This window comes from Tachypleus tridentatus, chromosome 12, assembly GCF_004210375.1.
Source record: "Tachypleus tridentatus isolate NWPU-2018 chromosome 12, ASM421037v1, whole genome shotgun sequence".
NCBI lineage: Eukaryota > Metazoa > Arthropoda > Merostomata > Xiphosura > Limulidae > Tachypleus > Tachypleus tridentatus.
Genome location: NC_134836.1, coordinates 118831589 through 118855660, shown reverse-complemented (window position 1 = coordinate 118855660; position 24072 = coordinate 118831589). Strand labels below are relative to the sequence as shown.

At 35.6% G+C, this 24072-nt stretch overlaps 1 protein-coding gene across 5 annotated transcripts; it reads right to left on the bottom strand.

Moving 5' to 3' along the window:
- Positions 1-1199: 1199 nt before the first annotated feature.
- LOC143234499 (uncharacterized) lies at positions 1200-23401 on the bottom strand. Of its 5 annotated transcripts, none has more exons than XR_013018689.1 (5): positions 22867-23401; positions 13853-13911; positions 11975-12069; positions 11604-11734; positions 1200-2175 (listed from the first exon to the last, which is right to left on the bottom strand). XR_013018689.1 is itself a non-coding variant. In XM_076471900.1 (5 exons), exons 4-5 carry the CDS (start codon positions 11677-11679, stop codon positions 1922-1924), a joined length of 330 nt encoding a protein of 109 aa, XP_076328015.1. In that variant the 5' UTR covers positions 11680-11734; positions 11975-12069; positions 13853-13911; positions 22867-23361; the 3' UTR covers positions 1200-1921. The 5 variants fall into 5 exon arrangements, 4 of the variants coding, with proteins under 4 accessions (XP_076328015.1, XP_076328017.1, XP_076328018.1 ...); XM_076471900.1 differs by having other exon boundaries at positions 22867-23361; XM_076471902.1 differs by lacking the exon at positions 11604-11734.
- Between the last annotated feature and the right edge of the window lie 671 nt (positions 23402-24072).

The window sequence follows — 24072 nt, the reverse complement described above, 5'->3', positions numbered from 1 at the left end:
AAGTTTCATTTTAAAAAAGGCCAACCTGCCATCTAGTGGCAATGTTTTTTAACAAAGAGGTCTATAATTATTTTAATTATTGGTTTGTACATTACGTTTTTCTAATTGACTTCCTTGTCCAATCCAAGAAAATATAATACTGGAAATAGAGCTATTAATTGTAACTCTGGTTTTATAAGGTAGTTAAAAAACTGATAGTTTCATGGCTATCTATCTATTTATATATATACATATATTTGTATCTCTGAGCTCCAGTACAAAAGTTTCTGCTATATAGATTAAGAATCTTCTAGATTTTTAGCTCGTCCAATCATTTATTAAAAAAATTATGTTTAAAAACTCATCACAGAAACGAAGACATAACAGTAACTTTTAAAATCTTTGGATGATTAAAAAACCATCATTTTTTCACATTTCTTATCTCAGTCAATGACCAAAGGATCACGCACGAAACAAAGTAATTTCACGAAATGCCTGAGAAGACACTTTAAATTTTTTTTTGCGCGAGTTAGTATATGTTAGTAGCGCCCTCTATCTCACTATGAGCGATTTACGAGCAATGAAGAGATAAACGTTATGTAACGACTAAAGTATTTTCGGATTATTGTATATACCGACGAAAGAAAACACATTGATATATCCTGCACCAGATATAAACACTATAGAATGTTTACGAACCAAGTAAAAATATCCGTTTCTAAACGTAAGACAAAAACTCAAGGCTTTACACTTACAAGTTATCCCAGTAATATATGAATATTAATAATATAAATCAGTAATTACTTGTTTAACTGAGAGCCAGATTATGCTAACATGGAACGTCTTATGAATAATAAAAATAAATAAATAATAATAATTGTAATAATCTTGCTATTTTTCTATTTAATTTTAATTGTTCCTGGCAGCTTCACCGAAAGAAAAAAAAATTAATGCGAACTAAACTTTTTAATTTCTGTTAATTAATTATATAAGACGCACACACACTCCTAATTGAAAGTATTAGATGCAAGTTAAAGCAATAATTACGTTCATCAACAATCAAACCACAACAAAAAAATCAAAGATCTATGTTTGCTGTTATAAATCCGTGGTGCTTTTCGGACACTGCGATATATTTTCGTGATAACAGATACTGTTCGACAAATAGAGTTTGCAAATACCTTACTTTATATAATACCAACTGTTAACGATAAACATATGGATAGACCAGAGACTGTTTAATTTTATTCTTTTGTTCAGTTCATGAATTGATACAAAAATTTAAGTTGAGCGCCATCTAGGCAGTGTAGCAAAAAATAGGTAGCCATAATGCTAACTTTAGTCCATAGGCTACTTTTACCATCACAGTTCATTTAAAGAAATATTAATTTATACAGTTAGTTTGAGCGCCATCTAGCTAACGTAAGAAGAAGTAACACGCGGTTTCGATTGCAGTCCTCATCGTTCTCACGCATTGCTCCAAAGGCCATTTTCATTTTTACGACATCTACAATAAATTATTATTTTAATTTGGAACGCCACCTGTGGTTCGTAAGTAGAATTAATTAAAGAAAAGGATAACGGTATCCATATTTTTCTCTGACGCTATCCAGTGACATAAGAACCTCGAATTTTTTCTTCCAATTATGGTTTTCTAAAGAACCCTGCGCTCCACCACGATTAATACACTGTAAACGAAGAAAAAAAGTTTTGGAAGTTAAGTTTTATCAGCGTAAATTCATTTAATATTATCACTAAAGATGCAAGGAACCATCTTTATACTGTAAGTGTAAACAAACTGTCAGCTGAATAGGATGGTGAGAGGCACGTGAAAGACACACGTATTATGTACATAAATCATAAACTATTTATAGGGTGCATGCCTTTGTCCCACGTTTCTGCGCCCCATTTTGACGAGCACTGATGGCTGAAACGAAAATAGTCAATGGCTCTTTCGCAGATCACGCGACGTCACGTAACCTGGTGGTAATGTCAGGTCATCACAAGAAGTGGGCACACTTACTGTTGTCACGGTAACTGGCTGTGTTGGTTGATAGGCCGGCGTTAGGGGGCGTATCGGTGTAGTTAACCGAAAGATGGCGCAGTGAGTACCACACAGACTCGTAGTTGTGTCTTTAGCTGGTGGTCGTTGGTAAAAAGAAACATCTGGTTGTATTATGCCATGTGAATTCCGAGCTGAAATAGATCAAAACAATGGTATTACACATTATAAAGTTATGAAGGTAAACTTCCATCAAGTTGAACTAACTTTGTTTAAAATGTTTGTTTGTTTGGAAATTTCGCACAAAGCTACTCGAGGGCTATCTGTGCTAGCCGTCCCTAATTTAGCAGTGTAAGACTAGAGGGAAGGCAGCTAGTCATCACAACGCACCGCCAACTCTTGGGCTACTCTTTTACCAACGAATAGTGGGATTGACCGTCACATTATACACCCTCACGGCTGGGAGGGCGAGCATGTTTAGCGCGACGCGGGCGCGAAACCGCGACCCTCGGATTACGAGTCGCACGCCTTACGCGCTAGGCCATGCCGGGCCGTTTAAAATGTTATAAAATCAAATATTTAAAAAACACTTTTATTTTAAAGTACGTTTTAACGACTTCTGCATCTGTAGCTTACAAATACGTATGCGGACGTCACCGTATTGAAATTTTTTTATAGAATATTGCATGACGTTATTAAGTATTATCAAACAAATCGTTTAACAAGTGAGTAAAGCGCTACACAGGAAGAATAAATATATTATCAGGCGTTTTGATTGGAGGCCCTGACCTAATGGTTATAACTTCAATCTTTGGGTCGCGAGTTTAAACCCCGTTACCTAACATGCTCACTCTCTCAGCCGTGAAGACGTTATAAGTAACGGTCAATCACAGTTCTCGTTGGTAAAAAGAGCAGACGAAGAGTTGGCAGTGACTATGATGTTGACTAGCTGTCTTCCTTCCAGTCTGTCACTTTTAAATTAGGGACGGCTAATGCAGCTAGCCCTGGTGTAAATTTCAAAAGCAAGCAGTTTTGATTGGGTCTTGCTAAAAACGGCTACAACGCTTTCCACCAATAAAATGTTTGTTATAGGCAGTAATTACTTACGTTATGAATTATCAATAAATATATTACCACAGGGGCAGGCAAAGTTATATAATCACCAAACGTTCACACGAAGAACACCAGAATTCAACACAACCCGGATATTTTCGCGCGCACAGTTCACACGAAGAACACCAGAATTCAACACAACCCGGATATTTTCGCGCGCACAGTTCACACGAAGAACACCAGAATTCAACACAACCCGGATATTTTCGCGCGCACAGTTCACACGAAGAACATCAGAATTAAACACAACCCGGATATTTTCGCGCGCACAGTTCACACGAAGAACATCAGAATTCAACACAACCCGGATATTTTCGCGCGCACAGTTCACACGAAGAACATCAGAATTAAACACAACCCGGATATTTTCGCGCGCACAGTTCACACGCACATCACTCGCAATTAGTTGTTCATATAAACTTATCTTCTCCTCCGAAAACCTTTGCCCAGAATAATAATTGCAAATCCTTAATGTGTTTCCGTTGTTCATTTTTAATACTATTATTTTATCACACAATGAATCACTATTATCGGATAATTAGAACAGACTTGGTGACGTCAACCAGTCAAATATGGCCGCTCCAAGAGTGGATTTTCGACAGCAGAAATCTCTGAACCAATTCTTCAAGAAAAAGTTAGATTTATCCTTCTACAACAGGAACTTATTAAATGTATCTATGAAAATCACAGTTCGTGACTGATATCAAAGAAACTGCTTTTTTTTTAGAAAATAAAAGGTTGAAGATGTTCGAATGAGTGAAAACGAAAATTTAATAAAAGTAGAGGTGTTTTTAAATTATTTCAAAATTTCCACGCAACTTCCACACCTTAATTTTAAAAAAACACAACCATTACTTTCCCTAAAAATGAATATTGTAATAGTTTTTCAAATAGAACACAGGTCAGCATTGACTGTAAGGCCAGTCATCTATTGTTTTTCTATAAATATGTAAGAAACAGTTTTATGGTATATTTCTGAATGAAATATCAGTAAAAATGGAATTGTTTATTATTTCTACTTTTTATTCTTAATTGTTATATTATAAAATGAAATATACAGATTTATGAGTGAATATATTCTTCAAATCATTTTTCATATACTCAAGAAAATCGACTGTAAGGATTTGGTCTATAATAATCTCATACAAAGGTACCATCAGTTATACATAGAAATGAACTATCAGACTTATGACACTAGTTGTCAGCTGTAAGTATGAAAGTTATCTCACTTACGGCACTAGTTGTGAGCTGTAAGTATGAAAGTTATCTGACTTACGGCACTAGTTGTGAGCTGTAAGTATGAAAGTTATCTGACTTACGGCACCAGTTGTGAGCTGTAAGTATGAAAGTTATCTGACTTACAGCACTAGTTGTCAGCTGTAAGTATGAAAGTTATCTGACTTACGGCACTAGTTGTGAGCTGTAAGTATGAAAGTTATCTGACTTATGGTGCTAGTTGTGGGCTGTAAGTATGAAAGTTATCTGACTTACGGCACTAGTTGTGAGCTGTAAGTATGAAAGTTATCTGACTTACGGCACTAGTTGTGAGCTGTAAGTATGAAAGTTATCTGACTTACGGCACTAGTTATGGGCTGTAAGTATGAAAGTTATCTGACTTACGGCACTAGTTGTGGGCTGTAAGTATGAAAGTTATCTGACTTATGGTGCTAGTTGTGGGCTGTAAGTATGAAAGTTATCTGACTTATGGTGCTAGTTGTGGGCTGTAAGTATGAAAGTTATCTGACTTATGGTGCTAGTTGTGAGCTGTAAGTATGAAAGTTATCTGACTTACGGCACTAGTTATGGGCTGTAAGTATGAAAGTTATCTGACTTATAGTGCTAGTTGTGGGCTGTAAGTATGAAAGTTATCTGACTTATGGTGCTAGTTGTGAGCTGTATACATTTAGTTTGATATCCACTTTAAATAGGACATTAAGAAAAAAATAATTTTACGAGTTAGAAATTATTTCAAGCAGATGGTTAAAACATATATATTAAGAGTGTATTGTTTCAACAGATAGAACAAAGTGAACCTTCAATAAAGGAACTAGTGCTACTAGTCACAAGAGAAAAAACAAAATGAACCTTCAATATAGGAACTAGTGCTTCTAGTGACAAGAAATAGGACAAAGTGAACCTTCAATAAAGGAACTAGTGCTTCTAGTGACAAGAAATAGGACAAAGTGAACCTTCAATAAAGGAACTAGTGCTACTAGTCACAAGAGATAGGACAAAGTGAACCTTCAATAAAGGAACTAGTACTTCTAGTGACAAGAAATAGGACAAAGTGAACCTTCAATAAAGGAACTAGTGCTTCTAGTCACAAGAGATAGGACAAAGTGAACCTTCAATAAAGGAACTAGTACTTCTAGTGACAAGAAATAGGACAAAGTGAACCTTCAATAAAGGAACTAGTGCTTCTAGTCACAAGAGATAGGAGAAAGTGAACCTCCAATAAAGGAACTAGTGCTTCTAGTCACAAGAGATAGGACAAAGTGAACCTTCAATAAAGGAACTAGTGCTACTAGTTACAAGAGATAGGACAAAGTGAACCTTCAATAAAGGAACTAGTACTACTAGTCACAAGAGATAGGACAAAGTGAACCTTCAATAAAGGAACTAGTGCTACTAGTTACAAGAGATACGACAAAGTGAACCTTCAATAAAGGAACTAGTGCTTCTAGTCACAAGAGATAGGAGAAAGTGAACCTTTAATAAAGGAACTAATGCTACTAGTCACAAGAGATAGGACAAAGTGAACCTCCAATAAAGGAACTAGTGCTTCTAGTCACAAGAGATAGGACAAAGTGAACCTTCAATAAAGGAACTAGTGCTACTAGTTACAAGAGATAGGACAAAGTGAACCTTCAATAAAGGAACTAGTGCTTCTAGTCACAAGAGATAGGACAAAGTGAACCTTCAATAAAGGAACTAGTGCTACTAGTCACAAGAAATAGGACAAAGTGAACCTTCAATAAAGGAACTAGTGCTTCTAATGACAAGAAATAGGACAAAGTGAACCTTCAATAAAGGAACTAGTGCTTCTAGTCACAAGAGATAGGACAAAGTGAACCTTCAATAAAGGAACTAGTGCTTCTAGTCACAAGAGATAGGACAAAGTGAACCTTCAATAAAGGAACTAGTGCTTCTAGTCACAAGAGATAGGACAAAGTGAACCTTCAATAAAGGAACTAGTGCTACTAGTCACAACAGATAGGACAAAGTGAACCTTCAATAAAGGAACTAGTGCTACTAGTGACAAGAAATAGGACAAAGTGAACCTTCAATAAAGGAACTAGTGCTTCTAGTCACAAGAGATAGGAGAAAGTGAACCTCCAATAAAGGAACTAGTGCTTCTAGTCACAAGAGATAGGACAAAGTGAACCTTCAATAAAGGAACTAGTGCTACTAGTCACAAGAGATAGGACAAAGTGAACCTTCAATAAAGGAACTAGTGCTTCTAGTCACAAGAGATAGGACAAAGTGAACCTTCAATAAAGGAACTAGTACTACTAGTTACAAGAGATAGGACAAAGTGAACCTTCAATAAAGGAACTAGTGCTTCTAGTCACAAGAGATAGGACAAAGTGAACCTTCAATAAAGGAACTAGTGCTACTAGTCACAAGAAATAGGACAAAGTGAACCTTCAATAAAGGAACTAGTGCTTCTAGTCACAAGAGATAGGACAAAGTGAACCTTCAATAAAGGAACTAGTGCTACTAGTCACAAGAGATAGGACAAAGTGAACCTTCAATAAAGGAACTAGTGCTACTAGTCACAAGAGATAGGACAAAGTGAACCTCCAATAAAGGAACTAGTACTTCTAGTCACAAAAGATAGGACAAAGTGAACCTTCAATAAAGGAACTAGTACTACTAGTCACAAGAAATAGGACAAAGTGAACCTTCAATAAAGGAACTAGTGCTACTAGTCACAACAGATAGGACAAAGTGAACCTTCAATAAAGGAACTAGTGCTACTAGTCACAAGAGATAGGACAAAGTGAACCTTCAATAAAGGAACTAGTACTACTAGTCACAAGAGATAGGACAAAGTGAACCTTCAATAAAGGAACTAGTGCTACTAGTCACAAGAGATAGGACAAAGTGAACCTTCAATAAAGGAACTAGTGCTACTAGTCACAAGAGATAGGACAAAGTGAACCTTCAATAAAGGAACTAGTGCTACTAGTCACAAGAGATAGGACAAAGTGAACCTTCAATAAAGGAACTAGTGCTTCTAGTAGTCACAAGAGAGTAGGACAAAGTGAACCTTCAATAAAGGAACTAGTGCTTCTAGTCACAAGAGATAGGACAAAGTGAACCTTCAATAAAGGAACTAGTGCTTCTAGTCACAAGAGATAGGACAAAGTGAACCTTCAATAAAGGAACTAGTGCTTCTAGTCACAAGAGATAGGACAAAGTGAACCTTCAATAAAGGAACTAGTGCTTCTAGTCACAAGAGATAGGACAAAGTGAACCTTCAATAAAGGAACTAGTGCTTCTAGTCACAAGAGATAGGACAAAGTGAACCTTCAATAAAGGAACTAGTGCTTCTAGTCACAAGAGATAGGACAAAGTGAACCTTCAATAAAGGAACTAGTGCTTCTAGTCACAAGAGATAGGACAAAGTGAACCTTCAATAAAGGAACTAGTGCTTCTAGTCACAAGAGATAGGACAAAGTGAACCTTCAATAAAGGAACTAGTGCTTCTAGTCACAAGAGATAGGACAAAGTGAACCTTCAATAAAGGAACTAGTGCTTCTAGTCACAAGAGATAGGACAAAGTGAACCTTCAATAAAGGAACTAGTGCTTCTAGTCACAAGAGATAGGACAAAGTGAACCTTCAATAAAGGAACTAGTACTTCTAGTCACAAGAGATAGGACAAAGTGAACCTTCAATAAAGGAACTAGTGCTACTAGTCACAAGAGATAGGACAAAGTGAACCTTCAATAAAGAAACTAGTGCTTCTAGTCACAAGAGATAGGAGAAAGTGAACCTCCAATAAAGGAACTAGTGCTCTAGTCACAAGAGATAGGACAAAGTGAACCTTCAATAAAGGAACTAGTGCTACTAGTTACAAGAGATAGGGCAAAGTGAACCTTCAATAAAGGAACTAGTGCTTCTAGTCACAAGAGATAGGACAAAGTGAACCTTCAATAAAGGAACTAGTGCTACTAGTCACAAGAGATAGGACAAAGTGAACCTTCAATAAAGGAACTAGTGCTTCTAGTCACAAGAGATAGGACAAAGTGAACCTTCAATAAAGGAACTAGTGCTTCTAGTCACAAGAGATAGGACAAAGTGAACCTTCAATAAAGGAACTAGTGCTTCTAGTCACAAGAGATAGGACAAAGTGAACCTTCAATAAAGGAACTAGTGCTTCTAGTCACAAGAGATAGGACAAAGTGAACCTTCAATAAAGGAACTAGTGCTACTAGTCACAAGAGATAGGACAAAGTGAACCTTCAATAAAGGAACTAGTGCTACTAGTCACAAGAGATAGGACAAAGTGAACCTTCAATAAAGGAACTAGTGCTACTAGTCACAAGAGATAGGACAAAGTGAACCTTCAATAAAGGAACTAGTGCTTCTAGTCACAAGAGATAGGACAAAGTGAACCTTCAATAAAGGAACTAGTACTTCTAGTCACAAGAGATAGGACAAAGTGAACCTTCAATAAAGGAACTAGTGCTACTAGTCACAAGAGATAGGACAAAGTGAACCTTCAATAAAGGAACTAGTACTACTAGTTACAAGAGATAGGACAAAGTGAACCTTCAATAAAGGAACTAGTGCTTCTAGTCACAAGAGATAGGACAAAGTGAACCTTCAATAAAGGAACTAGTACTACTAGTTACAAGAGATAGGACAAAGTGAACCTTCAATAAAGGAACTAGTGCTTCTAGTCACAAGAGATAGGACAAAGTGAACCTTCAATAAAGGATCTAGTGCTACTAGTCACAAGAGATAGGACAAAGTGACCCTCCAATAAAGGAACTAGTACTACTAGTCACAAGAGATAGGACAAAGTGAACCTTCAATAAAGGAACTAGTGCTACTAGTCACAAGAGATAGGACAAAGTGAACCTTCAATAAAGGAACTAGTGCTACTAGTCACAAGAGATAGGACAAAGTGAACCTTCAATAAAGGAACTAGTGCTACTAGTCACAAGAGATAGGACAAAGTGAACCTTCAATAAAGGAACTAGTGCTACTAGTCACAAGAGATAGGACAAAGTGAACCTTCAATAAAGGAACTAGTACTTCTAGTCACAAGAGATAGGACAAAGTGAACCTTCAATAAAGGAACTAGTGCTACTAGTCACAAGAGATAGGACAAAGTGAACCTCCAATAAAAGAACTAGTGCTACTAGTGACAAGAGATAGGGCAAAGTGAACCTTCAATAAAGGAACTAGTGGTTCTGGTCACAAGAGATAGGACAAAGTGAACCTTCAATAAAGGAACTACTACTTCTAGTGACAAGAGATAGGACAAAGTGAACCTTCAATAAAGGAACTAGTACTACTAGTTACAAGAGATAGGACAAAGTGAACCTTCAATAAAGGAACTAGTGCTTCTAGTCACAAGAGATAGGACAAAGTGAACCTTCAATAAAGGAACTAGTACTACTAGTCACAAGAGATAGGACAAAGTGAATCTCCAATAAAGGAACTAGTACTTCTAGTCATAAGAGATAGGAGAAAGTGAACCTTCAATAAAGGAACTAGTGCTACTAGTCACAAGAGATAGGACAAAGTGAACCTTCAATAAAGGAACTAGAGCTACTAGTCACAAGAGATAGGACAAAGTGAACCTCCAATAAAGGAACTAGTACTACTAGTCACAAGAGATAGGACAAAGTGAACCTTCAATAAAGGAACTAGTGCTACTAGTCACAAGAGATAGGACAAAGTGAACCTTCAATAAAGGAACTAGTGCTACTAGTCACAAGAGATAGGACAAAGTGAACCTTCAATAAAGGAACTAGTGCTTCTAGTCACAAGAGATAGGGCAAAGTGAACCTTCAATAAAGGAACTAGTACTACTCGTCACAAGAGATAGAACAAAGTGAACCTTCAATAAAGGAACTAGTACTACTAGTCACAAGAGATAGGACAAAGTGAAACTCCACCAAAGGAACTAGTGGTTCTAGTCACAAGAGATAGGACAAAGTGAACCTCCAATAAAGGAACTAGTGCTTCTAGTCACAAGAGATAGGACAAAGTGAACCTCCAATAAAGGAACTAGTGCTTCTAGTCACAAGAGATAGGACAAAGTGAACCTCCAATAAAGGAACTAGTACTTCTAGTCACAAGAGATAGAACAAAGTGAACCTTCAATAAAGGAACTAGTGCTACTAGTCACAAGAAATAGGACAAAGTAAACCTTCAATAAAGGAACTAGTGCTACTAGTCACAAGAGATAGGACAAAGTGAACCTTCAATAAAGGAACTAGTGCTACTAGTCACAAGAGATAGGACAAAGTGAACCTTCAATAAAGGAACTAGAGCTACTAGTCACAAGAGATAGGACAAAGTGAACGTCCAATAAAGGACCTAGTACTACTAGTCACAAGAGATAGGACAAAGTGAACCTTCAATAAAGGAACTAGTACTACTCGTCACAAGAAATAGGGCAAAGTGAACCTTCAATAAAGGAACTAGTGCTTCTGGTCACAAGAGATAGGACAAAGTGAACCTCCAATAAAGGAACTAGTGCTTCTAGTCACAAGAGATAGGACAAAGTGAACCTTCAATAAAGGAACTAGTGCTACTAGTCACAAGAGATAGGAGAAAGTGAACCTCCAATAAAGGAACTAGTGCTTCTAGTCACAAGAGATAGGACAAAGTGAACCTCCAATAAAGGAACTAGTACTTCTAGTCACAAGAGATAGGACAAAGTGAACCTTCAATAAAGGAACTAGTGCTACTAGTCACAAGAGATAGGACAAAGTAAACCTTCAATAAAGGAACTAGTGCTAGTAGTCACAAGAGATAGGACAAAGTGAACCTTCAATAATGGAACTAGTGCTACTAGTCACAAGAGATAGGACAAAGTGAACCTTCAATAAAGGAACTAGAGCTACTAGTCACAAGAGATAGGACAAAGTGAACGTCCAATAAAGGAACTAGTACTACTAGTCACAAGAGATAGGACAAAGTGAACCTTCAATAAAGGAACTACTACTTCTAGTCACAAGAGATAGGACAAAGTGAACCTTCAATAAAGGATCTTGTGCTACTAGTCACAAGAGATAGGGCAGAGCGAACCTTCAATAACGAACTGGTGCTACTAGTCACAACACATAAGACAGAGTGAAACTTCTGTAACAAACTAGTGGTACTAGTTACGGTGTAACTCTTACGAATTTTCTCTTATGTTGTGGATAGTTTAATCTTGTCTTCTGTGTTCTAAAGGATACAATACGTTAGCGAAACGGCGTAATTATTAATGATATGAGTAAATCTTTTGTACATGAATAAGATGATTAAATGTGACTTACTTGTTCGAAGGACAGCATTAGGCAGGGATCGTTTCAGTTTTATCACAACGTTATTTCGATTCTTTTTACAGCACATAATACACGCACCGACTAGCGAAACGGCCAAGCACACAACAATAAACACAGCGATCCTAGTCAGTGTATAAAATATTGATTAATCAGAAACATATAATTTCCGAAAAAAGAAAGATTTATTTAATTATGAACGTTTCTTTTGTTGATAAAATTAGTCCAATTAAAGTTTTCATGTTTAACAAACTTAAACCGAAGAATGTACTTCAAAACTTCAAGTGTTAAGTTCAACAGTTTTATGTCTAACACGTTTATTTAAATCTCACAAAGCACGTTGTTTTAAACACGTGATCGCTTACCAGAAATACCATGCCGAGTACAGTGGCGCTACCTTTGGTTTGGAATCATTACAACACAATTCACCACAACAAAAAAATATTCGTTACCAGGGCAACTAGAAAAGAAAAGAGGAAAAAAATAAAAAATAAAAATTTAGCAGGTTAGGCTTTCGAGAACAGAAATAACCGAAAACTGTTTTATATAACAACACAAAACAATCGTAATATCACAATATTTTATTTTGGTAGTTTAATTTAAAAAAACACAAAAAACACGCACACTAACACATTAAAATTACTAGAAGAGAAACTTTAAGTCCACAAATCTATATTGGTAAACTGTGTGGCAGCATGAAAAAAAGTCGTAATGCAATACTTAAGATAATGGTTTGTTAGTTTGTTCTTTCTTGAAACAAACTGGGCTATCTGTTACGTCCTCCCTTGTGAATCGAACCCTATACTATATTTTTTGGTAAACTGTATATAATGTTTTTGTTCTGTTTTTAAGAATCTCATTTTCAAAACCAGTTACACATTCTCTTTTGGTTTTAGTCGTGGGTTCTCACAACTAACGCTGTGGCTGCTTGATTTGCTCTGGGTACAAAAATACTATCTTTCTGGTCCTTTAATTTTGCTATAATGAACACAGGGTGCATGTCAGTATCTATTCGTATGACAAAACTCTCGCGCCATCTATTAAATAACACCATGAACGAATATTTATAAACACAATTGCACTTTGGGTATTCGAGATTCAGACAATTACAAAAATAATTATGGCTTACATAACAGCCATTTCATTATAACATAACAGTTCTAAATAAAAGTACTCTCTTCACAACAAGTACACTACTTAACAATAGGACTGTATGTCAAGGTTTGATTATATATTTATTGATGTAATTTTTACATGTACTGAGATACTGGTGTTCTTAAAGAATGTATTTTTTCAATAAAATGTATCACTTTTAATATATTAAAATTACAGTTTATATCAGTAAAATATATGGTAAGTTTTAACTCTGTACATTGAATTATTTTGATATAATGAATTATGTATGACTAAAGATAAGTTTTAACTCTGTACGTTGAATTATTTTGATATAATGAATTATGTATGACTAAAGATAAGTTTTAACTCTGTACGTTGAATTATTTTGATATAATGAATTATGTATGACTAAAGATACTATCTGAACACTTTACCCGGCACTCTTTCCCAGAAAGAAAAAAAACATTTTTTCTCACAAAATTCACTTAGTTATAGTGAAGAAAACTGAGGGCAAACTATAAAGAAATAACAATATTAGAGATGACAAGGATGACGTGGTGAATAGGAAGATGCCATATTGTATCGATTTGGTACGTTTTAAGTTTCAGGCATAGCTACTCGAAGGCTACCTGCACCAGCCGTCCATTAATTTAGCAGTGATAAGCTAGTGTGTTTTTATGAAGGTTTTGTTTGAAGCACAAAGCTACACAATGAACTATCTGTGCTCTGCCCACCATGGGTGTCGAAACCCAATTTCTAGTGGTATAAATTTGCAGACTTATTACTGTGTCACTGGAGGACTATGTGATAAACTAAAGGAAAGGCAGCTAGTCAACATTACCAGCCCCCAACTCTCGGACTACTTTTCTATCAATGAGTAATGGGATTGGCCATAGCATTATAATGTCTCTACAGCAGAAAGAGCGAGCATGTATGTTGATGAATCAAAACAAATGAAAGTAGAGGACCCCGCAATCAAATGGATGAAGGGGCAAACGTTCAAATAATTATGATGAACTGAACCAGGTTAAAAAGTACTTCAATGATAAAATACGTAAACCGATAATGAATAATAATAATATAATTACACAAATTCATTCCTAAATAACAGTCTAAAATTTACTTACACTACTAAAACTCCTTGATAAGGATCCCTGCATTTCTGTATACCCTCTGTTTTCTGAAGCTGCAGGAGGAAATATATATGAAACGCTTCACTCACAAAACACATGAACGTTAATGAATATCGCCATCTAGTGTTAAACTACAAAATTAAAGTAATACTACCTTACAGACGTTAAACAATTTTAAGGCTGCTACAAGTTTTGTTTGTTTGTTTATCGTTAAGCATAAAGCTACGCAATGGGCTATCTGTGCTGTGCCCACTTCAAAATTTTCCTGAATCACTGGAGGGATTATATAGAAGTATCATGGATATTAATTACACATTAAATAGGTAAAAAAAATATGATAAATATGTATTCCATAGAGAATTTGAAAAATTCATAAAATATGTTGATAATATATATTTTAATTTCTACTAACAGAAAATAAGGAAAAAATACAAACACTTAGCCTCTTGAGTTTCACAAAAAAGCTCGAATCTAAATAATGGAGAATATTTTCCAATAGACGCTATGGAATTAAGCATACTATTCACACAAAATAAATATGTAAAATATATAAAATACGTAAAATATATAAAAGGTTCGCGAATAATTGATTCAAAATTCTTCCAGCCAGTAATGTCTTCTATCACCTCTTCGTGATTCAGTAATAGGGAAAATTAACCTCCTTCAGGTTCTCGATGAGTATTTATAGTGAAAGTCAAGCTTACAGCATGACTAGACGTAGTGACACGGAGTGTAACGACGTGGTGAGTCACTAAAATCTTTTTAATACAATATACTGATTGTCTTTTGAACAAAAGCATCCAATATTTTGATGTTATTTCTAAGTTTTCATGACTCTTCTTCTGTAACGTTTGAATTTTTTAGTTGTCTAGAGGTTAAGTTTGATCTGAAACTAACACAAAGGTATTTGTTGTGAACCTAAAACTAATACTGAGGTTATTTGTTGTGGACGAAACTAAAACTTCAGTTTATTCATTGTGGACCTGTAACTAGTACCGAGGTTATTTGTTGGGATGGACATCTTTAGAAATCTACAGTGATAAAGAATCAAACCTACTTCAAACAACACAAACAAGTAACACAATATAAAGTTATTTCATCGCACGAAACGATTTGCGTATGGTAAAGGTCACTCAGTTATAGTGCACTACACTTCACAAATGTCGTCCTCATGAAATAAGTTCAGACAACTGATATCCGGTGCACCAGTCCATTAATGTTCGTTATCCGGTTTTCTTTGTTCAATAATAATTTCCAGCATCTAACCTTTTGAGAGAAAAACACCGACGAACAGTACACATTTTCCACAGTTTTCTCTCGCGCTTTAACTCATTACGCGATGTTTTTAAATAAAGTTTCCTCGTGCATGTCAAGTAAACCTAATAGTTTTATTACGAGATCAAATCACGTAACCCCTTCCGAGATGTAAAAAAATGACTGTGTACCACTGCTCATATTTGACCATTTGTGACAAAGTACATGTATTCAAAACTACATACCACAGTTTTAGTTTCGAATTTCATCTTGCAAATAACAACAACACACACACACAAAACGAACAGATGTGGTCTTTTAAAGAATCAGATAAATAAATCAGTATACTTTAGTACTAAAAATTACTATTTTATTAAATTTGGCGCAAAGCTACACGAGGGCTATGTGCGCTAGCCGTCCCTAATTTAGCAGTGTAAGACTAGAGGGAAGGCAGCTAGTCATCATCACCCACCGCCGACTCTTGGGCTACTCTTTCACCAACGAATTACTATTGATTGATCGTAACATTATAAGGCCTCCACTGCTGAAAGAACGAGCATAGTTGGTGTGAAGGGATTCGAACCTGCGAACGTCAGACTACGACTCGAACCCACCTGGCCATGCTAGGCCTCAAAGTTTTGATGCAGCATGACCAGAAGAACAAATTTCTGGTCTAGTGGCACAACAGTGGAACAGAAACTCGCCATGCATTGTACGAAATTTTTATAATACAAGTTAAAATACAAGTCATACCCGAAATAAGAAAGTTTTGGAGTTACCAGAACCCTTCCCACCCAATTTTTTTTTTCAAAGTCACTGTTACGTAACACTGCCGTGGCCTCTCGGAATGCCTTTAATTTCAGAAATCAAACAACATTATTATTTGACAAGGGTTAGCTCGTAGCAGCGTTCCGTCTAGACGAGGTATTAATAATTTCTATGAGACCGTTTTCTTCTCTAGAACTGAATATTTATAAGCATTTCATTACGTATTTATAATAAGATTACGACGGAGTACTTGAAACCTAAAAAGAGTACGATCGTTATATAATTCGTGCTTTATATATATTGTTTACATTATTTTTTAAAATATCACTAGATGTCGCTACCAGTAAAATCTTTGGAAGTTCCAAAACTGTTTTCTTTTATAATTGGTTAGATCTTCTTACCGGTCCGGCATGGCCAGGTGGTTAAGGCGTTTGACTCGCAACTTGACCAGCTCGCCCTTTCAGCCGTTACGGTCATTCCCACTTTTCACTGGTAAAAGAGTAGCCCAATAGTTGGCATTGGGTGGTGATGACTAGCTGCCTTCCCTCTAGTCTCACGCTGCTAAATTAGGGATCGCTAGCGCAGAAATCCCTCGTGTAGCTTTGCGCGAAATTCAAAACAAACAAACAAATTTTCTTGCCTTCTACTAAATAAAAATATGCTAAGATAACCAAAGAATATTATAAACAGTTTTATCACAGGCCACGAAGCTTGAAAATCTAATATATATAGAGTTTGCATGTTTGTTCTGTTTCTAAACACAAACTGCACAAAGAACTGTCTGTTCTATGTTCGTCACGGATATTGAAATCCGGATTTTACGGGTGTGAGTCACTAAAGGGGCGCACGAGAAGTATTCCCTCTTTAAAGTAGACCACACGTCATCAGTACGTAGAGAACAAATGTGTACGTGTATTTTCGCTACCTTTTTGATGCAAAACGTTGATCTGAACTTTACAAGCAGTGAGTGTGTTATCGGAATGACAGTCAGATCTCACTATTCGGTTAGACACAAAAATCTCAACAATTGCGTGCTGGTCACGGTGAGGAACGGCCAACAGCCCTGATGTAGTTTTGCGCGAACATTTGAAAGCAACAAAGTGAAGAAATATGATAACAAAAAGGAATTAAAACTCAAATCTTTCACTGTGTTTCAACGAAACTACCATTCACAACACTTACATAAGCTAGCTCCTGCACGTGAGTTGAAAAACAATCGTTTGTCAAGGTTACTTTTACACACACCATCACATAAAACGTTTCGTTGCTACAACAAAAGGGACGAATTCGTGACGAGAAACCCACTGGACGTAAAAATGTACCTCAGGACGGCTGTTATGGGTATTAACACATTTACTATAATATAGCAGAGAACAACGTTTCGACTTTCTAAGGTCATCTTCAGGTTAACAAAGAGACGGCTTGCAAATGACCATTGCCGGCACATGTCTCAGAGACGAGGGTGTAAAGGGATATAGGATTGTAGGGGGCGATGCAGTTAGATGTTAGGTTAATAATTAGTACATGTATAAAGGTGTTTCTTTATATTAGTTTAATTTTGGTTTTACTTGTTGTACAAGTAGGGCTTCTTTGATTTTGTGTTTGTTTATATTTGTTTCCCTACTTAGTATCTGATTGTTTTCTATGGTTATGTTATGTTTATTTGATTTGCAGTGTTCAAAAACGTGTGAAGGTGTTTTTTATGTTCTTTGAATCTGGGTTCCATTTTCTTACTTGTTTCTTCAATATAGAAGTCGTGGCAGTTGAACTCTATTTCATATTGGTGTTGTGTTTATCACTGTAGTTTTTGCATAGTATGGGCTTTAGTTTTGTATCTGGTTTTTGAATACATTTGGTGATTACTGGAATGTTGTGTTTTGTTATAAGTTTTTTCCAAATGTTGGTTATTTTTTCGCTGATGTCAGGAACATACGGTATACAGCAGTGTAAAGTTTTGTAGTTTGTTGCGAACTATCTCTTTGTTAACCTGAAGATGACCTAAGAAGGTCGAAACGTTGTTCTCTGCTTTACTTTGGTAAAAGTATTAATACCCATACCAGCCGCCCTAAGATACATTTTTAGAATTATTTGAAAGACGTGGTTATTATAATACTACAAACAACAAAAAGTTGTTACGTTGGAATAAACGATTTACCAGATATGCAGAAAGATGGACCATACGCTCGCTTATCTCAAAATCCACACGAGAGAATTTACGTCAATACTTCGGAAACGAGTGAGATACGTCAAATTAGCTACCTACCCCTAAACAAATCGTCAAGTTTCCTTTTTTTTAACAACATTCAAAACTTACAGACGGTAAAAGTACTGCTATTCTTTATTTTTAGCAATAACGGGTCGATGTTATAGTTCGTGAACAGAGTTCTTATGGTCTAGTTATGAGTACTTTCCACTTACGTGATTATCCACCTCATGTACGGGGTGATATATTCCATAAAGTTCCAACTGTACTTTTTCTTAGTAAACAGAAATACCAACAGAAGTTTACTCTTAATTTACATTTCTTTCAACAATACAGCGCCTATTGATTTGAACTGCACGATATGTCAATAACATTTTCTTCAGGAAAATATAAAAATAGAACAATTTAACGTTGTATGTTTTCACACGTCAACATCACGATCACATTAAAACTGACCACCATATACTTCAACATAACGATCGCATTAAAACTGATCACCATATACTTCAACGTCACGTTCACTACATTAAAACTGACAATCATATACTTAACATCACGATCACTACATTAAAACTGACCATCATATACTTTAACGTCACGATCACTACATTAAAACTGACCATCATATACTTCAACATCACGATCACTAAAATAAAACTGACCATCATACACTTTAACATCACGATCACTACATTAAAACTGACCATCATATGCTTCAACATCACGATCATAACATTAAAACTGACCATCATATACTTCAACAAAACGATCACTAAAATAAAACTGACAATCATATACTTAACATCACGATCACTACATTAAAACTGACCACCATATACTACAACATCACGATCACTACATTAAAACTGACCATCATATACTTTAACATCACGATCACGACATTAAAACTGACCACCATATACTTCAACATCACGATCACTACATTAAAATTGACCACCATACACTTCAACATGAGCATCCCATTAAGACTGAACATCATATACTTCATCATCACGATCACTAATTAAAGCTGACCACCATATACTTCAACACCACGATCATTACATTAAAACTGGCCACCATATACTTCAACATAACGATCACTATATTAAAACTGACTATCATACGTCAAGACCACTTTGTTATTATTTACTATGGAAACAAGATACAATAGAACAATTTTCTGAATTCACTGTTTGAGTCAACAGTTGATATCTGAATACATTGTTGTTCACAATATTTGAATCAAGAGCTGATATTTGAATACAAGATTGTTCACAGTCTTTGAGTCAACAGTTGATATCTGAATACATTGTTGTTCACAATATTTGAATCAAGAGCTGATATTTGAATACAAAATTGTTCACAGTCTTTGAGTCAACTGTTGATATCTGAATGCATTGTTGTTCATAATGTTTGAGTCAACAGTTGATATTTGAATACAAGGTTGTTCACAATCTTTGAGTCAACAGTTGATATCTGAACACAAGGTTGTTCACAGTGTTTGAGTCAATAGTTGATAATTGAATACAAGGTTATTCACAATCTTTGAGTCAACAGTTGATATCTGAATACAAGTTTATTCAGTCTTTGAGTCAAGTTGTCTTTTCTACTAGTGATAACCCTTACGTCGTATCGAGTTATTAGTGTTATTGTAAGAAACCAAAACAGTAACAGCTTGCATGGCTATTATAATAAATCAAAACCAGAACAACTTCCATGGTTATTTTAAGAAACTAAAACAGCAACAGTTTACATGGTTATTGTATGAAGCCAAATCAATGACAGGTTTCATTGTTATTGTTAGAAAAATGAATAGTGTTTTGTATCTTGTTAAATCTAGGATATGGTTATTTAATATGTATATAACCAAGATGTCATGCACTTTCTTAAGCCAGAGCTATATTTATCTGACCTTTCACACTTCAGGTTAACATTCCATCCTTGTCCAGTCAGGAACTAATCGTTAACAAATTAATGACTAACAAATATTTTAAGTTCCAAATGGTTTCTATAGGCACCATTAAATTATTTATTATTGTTGTTATCACGTGTTATTCGCCATTAAACGTATTATAATACAACTTTACCAAGTGGGTTCTTTGGAAGGGCGCCTCTGTTCTACAGTAAAGCCTGAAATACAACTGGTAGGTAAGTTTAAAACAAAATGAGAACAGTATAGATGTAGCTAACAATCACTGCAATAGTATTCTAAAAACCGTATTTTTAATATCTTATAAATCCACATGGCGTTCGTTTATCATGTGGATAGGACTAAAAAAAAACTCGTGAACAAGACGGAAATCGATATATTGACCAGCCAGAAATTATATCTGTAGATAGAGGTCGCTTTATATTTATCGTAGAAATAATTTAATAGGAATGTGGAAATGTTAGGTATAAACTGCAAAAATGTTAGGCGAAACAAAATATGAAAGAAAACAATGAAGTGATGGTTTAAAAACTAATATATATCGAACCTTTAGAAACTAATCGATTTAACGTTTATGACAAAAACAAACAAACAGGAAGTGTGTGTCGCAAATATTGTTTTCTAAAGTTTTCTGAGTTTATTTCTGATTTTTGTACAGCATATATAAACAGGGTATTGAACGAAAAGCCTTCTGAGTAGTGACTTGTTGGAAATAAAAAACAGGTATCACATGCAGTTCTTATGCATTTTTTTCTAAGGACAAGTCGGGACGAATGTGTGGAAAGTGTAGGTGTGTTTTGTAGCAAAGCCATATCGGATTGTCTGTTGAATTCACCGAAAGAAATTGAGCCCCTGATTTTAGCGCTGTAAATCCGTAGACTTACCGCTGTACCAGCGGGGGATGTTTCTGCTCTGCCCACCACAGGTATCGAAACTCGGATTTTAGCGGTGTGAGTCCGTAGACATACAACTGTGCCACTAAGTGACGTGTTTCCGGAAAGAGACATGAGCAGTTAATGCTCCATCACAAACTTTAAATTTTGAAACGTCTTAAAGAGAAACGTTTTTAAAAACACCCAGGTGCTTACACAAAAACAGATGTACAGACGTGGTTACATACATCTACATATACAGGGTGATCCAAAAGTGATGAGACTCCAGAATATACGTAAAAGATATGTTCTTGCCAGGAGTCTCTATCGTGTCAATGTAACAAGGTCAACTGAAGTTACAATTACCACTCTGGTATTGGGTATATTGATCAATAACTTTCTTTTATGTGTAAAGACAAAATACAATGCCCAAAATAACCTGTTTACTCAACAAATTACAGCGTTTGGTATTACGCAGTTATTGGTCAGTTCCATGGGCATTGTTTAAATCACTAAACGTGTACTTGTAAATATAACATACTGTAACTACACATAATGTAACACAATGGTATAATAGTAATATACGGAACAAATACTGAAATTTGGTTAACAACGCTTAAAAGGTCTGGTCGTCCCTCAAACCCATGAAGGGCAATATCCATTTAGGATAACATAAATGTCACGTGTTTAACATGACACTTATTTCTAATTACATGTTCTACAGATAACCACGTGTTTAACATGACACTGGTTCCTTATTATGTTTTACAGCTAACCACGTGTTCAACATGACACTGATTCCTTATTACATGTTCTACAACTAACAACAGGTTCAGCATGACACAAGTTCCTTATTGTATGTTGACACACACATCTAGAGTTTCAATTTTTTATTACATTGTTAAAACTTAAAACTAGGGTATCAACTTTCCTATTCATTGATGAAACTTATAAGTAAGACATCAACTTTTCTACTATATTTTCGAAACTTAAAAGTAGGGTTTCAATTTTCATACTGTTGAAACTTAAAACTTAGATTACAACTTTTCTCTTACCTTATTGAATTTTACAAGTAAGATTACAACTTTTCTATTACATTGTTGAAACTTACAAGTAAGATTACAACTTTTCTATTACATTGTTGAAACTTACAAGTAAGATTACAACGTTATTAAAATTAGAGTTTCAACTTTACTATTACATTGTTGAAGTATAAAAATAGGGTTTGAACATTTGGAATACATTGTTGCCAATAGTCATAGTATTTGTCGAGCTACAGCTGTTTGGTTCTTCTGCACGTGCTTTTCCTTCGTATCCATTTGTTAGTTTGTTTATTTAAAATTGCGAACGAGGCTACACAATGGGCTATCTGTGCTCTGCCCGCACGGATATCGAAATACAGTTTCTAGCATTTCAAGTTCTCAGACATTCCGCTGTGCCACGGATGGGGCGGGGTGCTGTTTGTCGTTTTACACACTTTGCTGTAGTACATTTGTACACTTCAGAAAAAGTTAATACAGTGAACTATCAAGTAAATACGTATATTAAAAAAATAATTTTTTTTCCAGTAAGAAGTCGGGTTATTTATATGACGTTTTTAACCCTATAGCTTGCACTAAGTGCAATCCAACGTTAAAATATTTTACCCTGATTCCGAAGGCTTATAACGCAAATAAACCGGTTTTCGATACTTGCGATGGGCACAGCGTAGAAAACCTATTATGTAGTCTTTTCTCAGCAATAAAGAATCAAATGATCCAAATAACAGTACAGCCTAATGTAAAGTCTGTTTTACATTCGACTGGTCATATCATTTGCAAACAAAGAAAAGACTTACATATATGCTCATATACCAGAGCGCTTAGCCTAATGTTTCTTCCACGTTTTCGTTAGGGTGACTTATGAAGAAATGAGGTAAATTTCAAGATTTCTAAGGTTATTAGAGCGATGTAAGACTGAAGAAATAAAACAGTCTTACCTCTGAAAGCAACCATGATGCTACAGTCACGGGGGCTGCTTTCTGCAGCCAACAGAACATGGCCAGACACTCAAATGTCACATCATCTTCTGCTGGTATGAAACTCTTGCGAGGGTTAGCTGTTCGTTTTCTTTAAAACGTCACTTAACCTCAACGAAGATGGAAACAAATGAATTAATCATTAGGATGCTGCTTTGTAAGTGTAACTAGGTTAAAGACCCAGGACAAAATATTGTAGACTCCATACTTTTCCAGGAGTTGCGTTACAATACTTAATGGTTACTAGTAGGCTTAAAAAGACGAATACCTAGACATATATACAGCATTCATAGCGAGCTAAACTACCAGGAAAAACTACAGTTTATCTGTTCCTTTCTTGAAATTTAAACTAGTAGCGCCCTCTCTCAGACCAAAAATTATGCTTTGAGAAAATAAAACGAAAGATTAAACAAACAAATATGTCAATAAGCTAAGGCTAGGTTTTTCTTCTTCTAGAGTATATATATTTATCGAATAAACGCAGTACACTTCGCTTCTGTTGTCATTATCATTTATTTTTAAAGGAAATCGATTACTTATACAAAACATTTCACCAGCAGTCTGTTGTTACATCTGTGTTACCATGACAACTGGTATAGTTGGCTCAGAGAAAGAATGTGGTTCAGTATGGAAAGCGAATGAGCTTACAGAATCAAAACTACCACAGTTATCTAACTATCTTAAAACATTAGTCCAAGGACCTAACTAAGTATAGCGTTCATTAGAGCGGTGTCAATATACTAGGGTAAATTCTTTGTGTACCAAGAGAGATACCAATGAGTAATTAATCAATTGCATAACCAACTACAAGCCAGTTTTTGTTTCTCTATATGTTTCAATGTGTGTGTGAATGCATATACGGTGTTTATGTTAAAACTGGAAAACAGTATCCTACTTTAGACTTTAATTTAGGACAACGCTTCGATCGTTGATGCTATCTGTTCCGTTTCTAATGGCGTCTTTTTGATTACCCACTTCTACCACAGCCTAAGCCATGTCAACAGGAACACTTTAGAAGCTTGTCTTTATGTCAACGAGTTGCTGAGAATGACCTCATTGAACTATCTGTTCAAATGGATTTATTCTTACGACAGACTTTGTAAGAACGAAACAAAAGTATTAGTTAGGTCAAGCGTTTCCCACTGATTAGCTTGCCTGGTCTGTGAA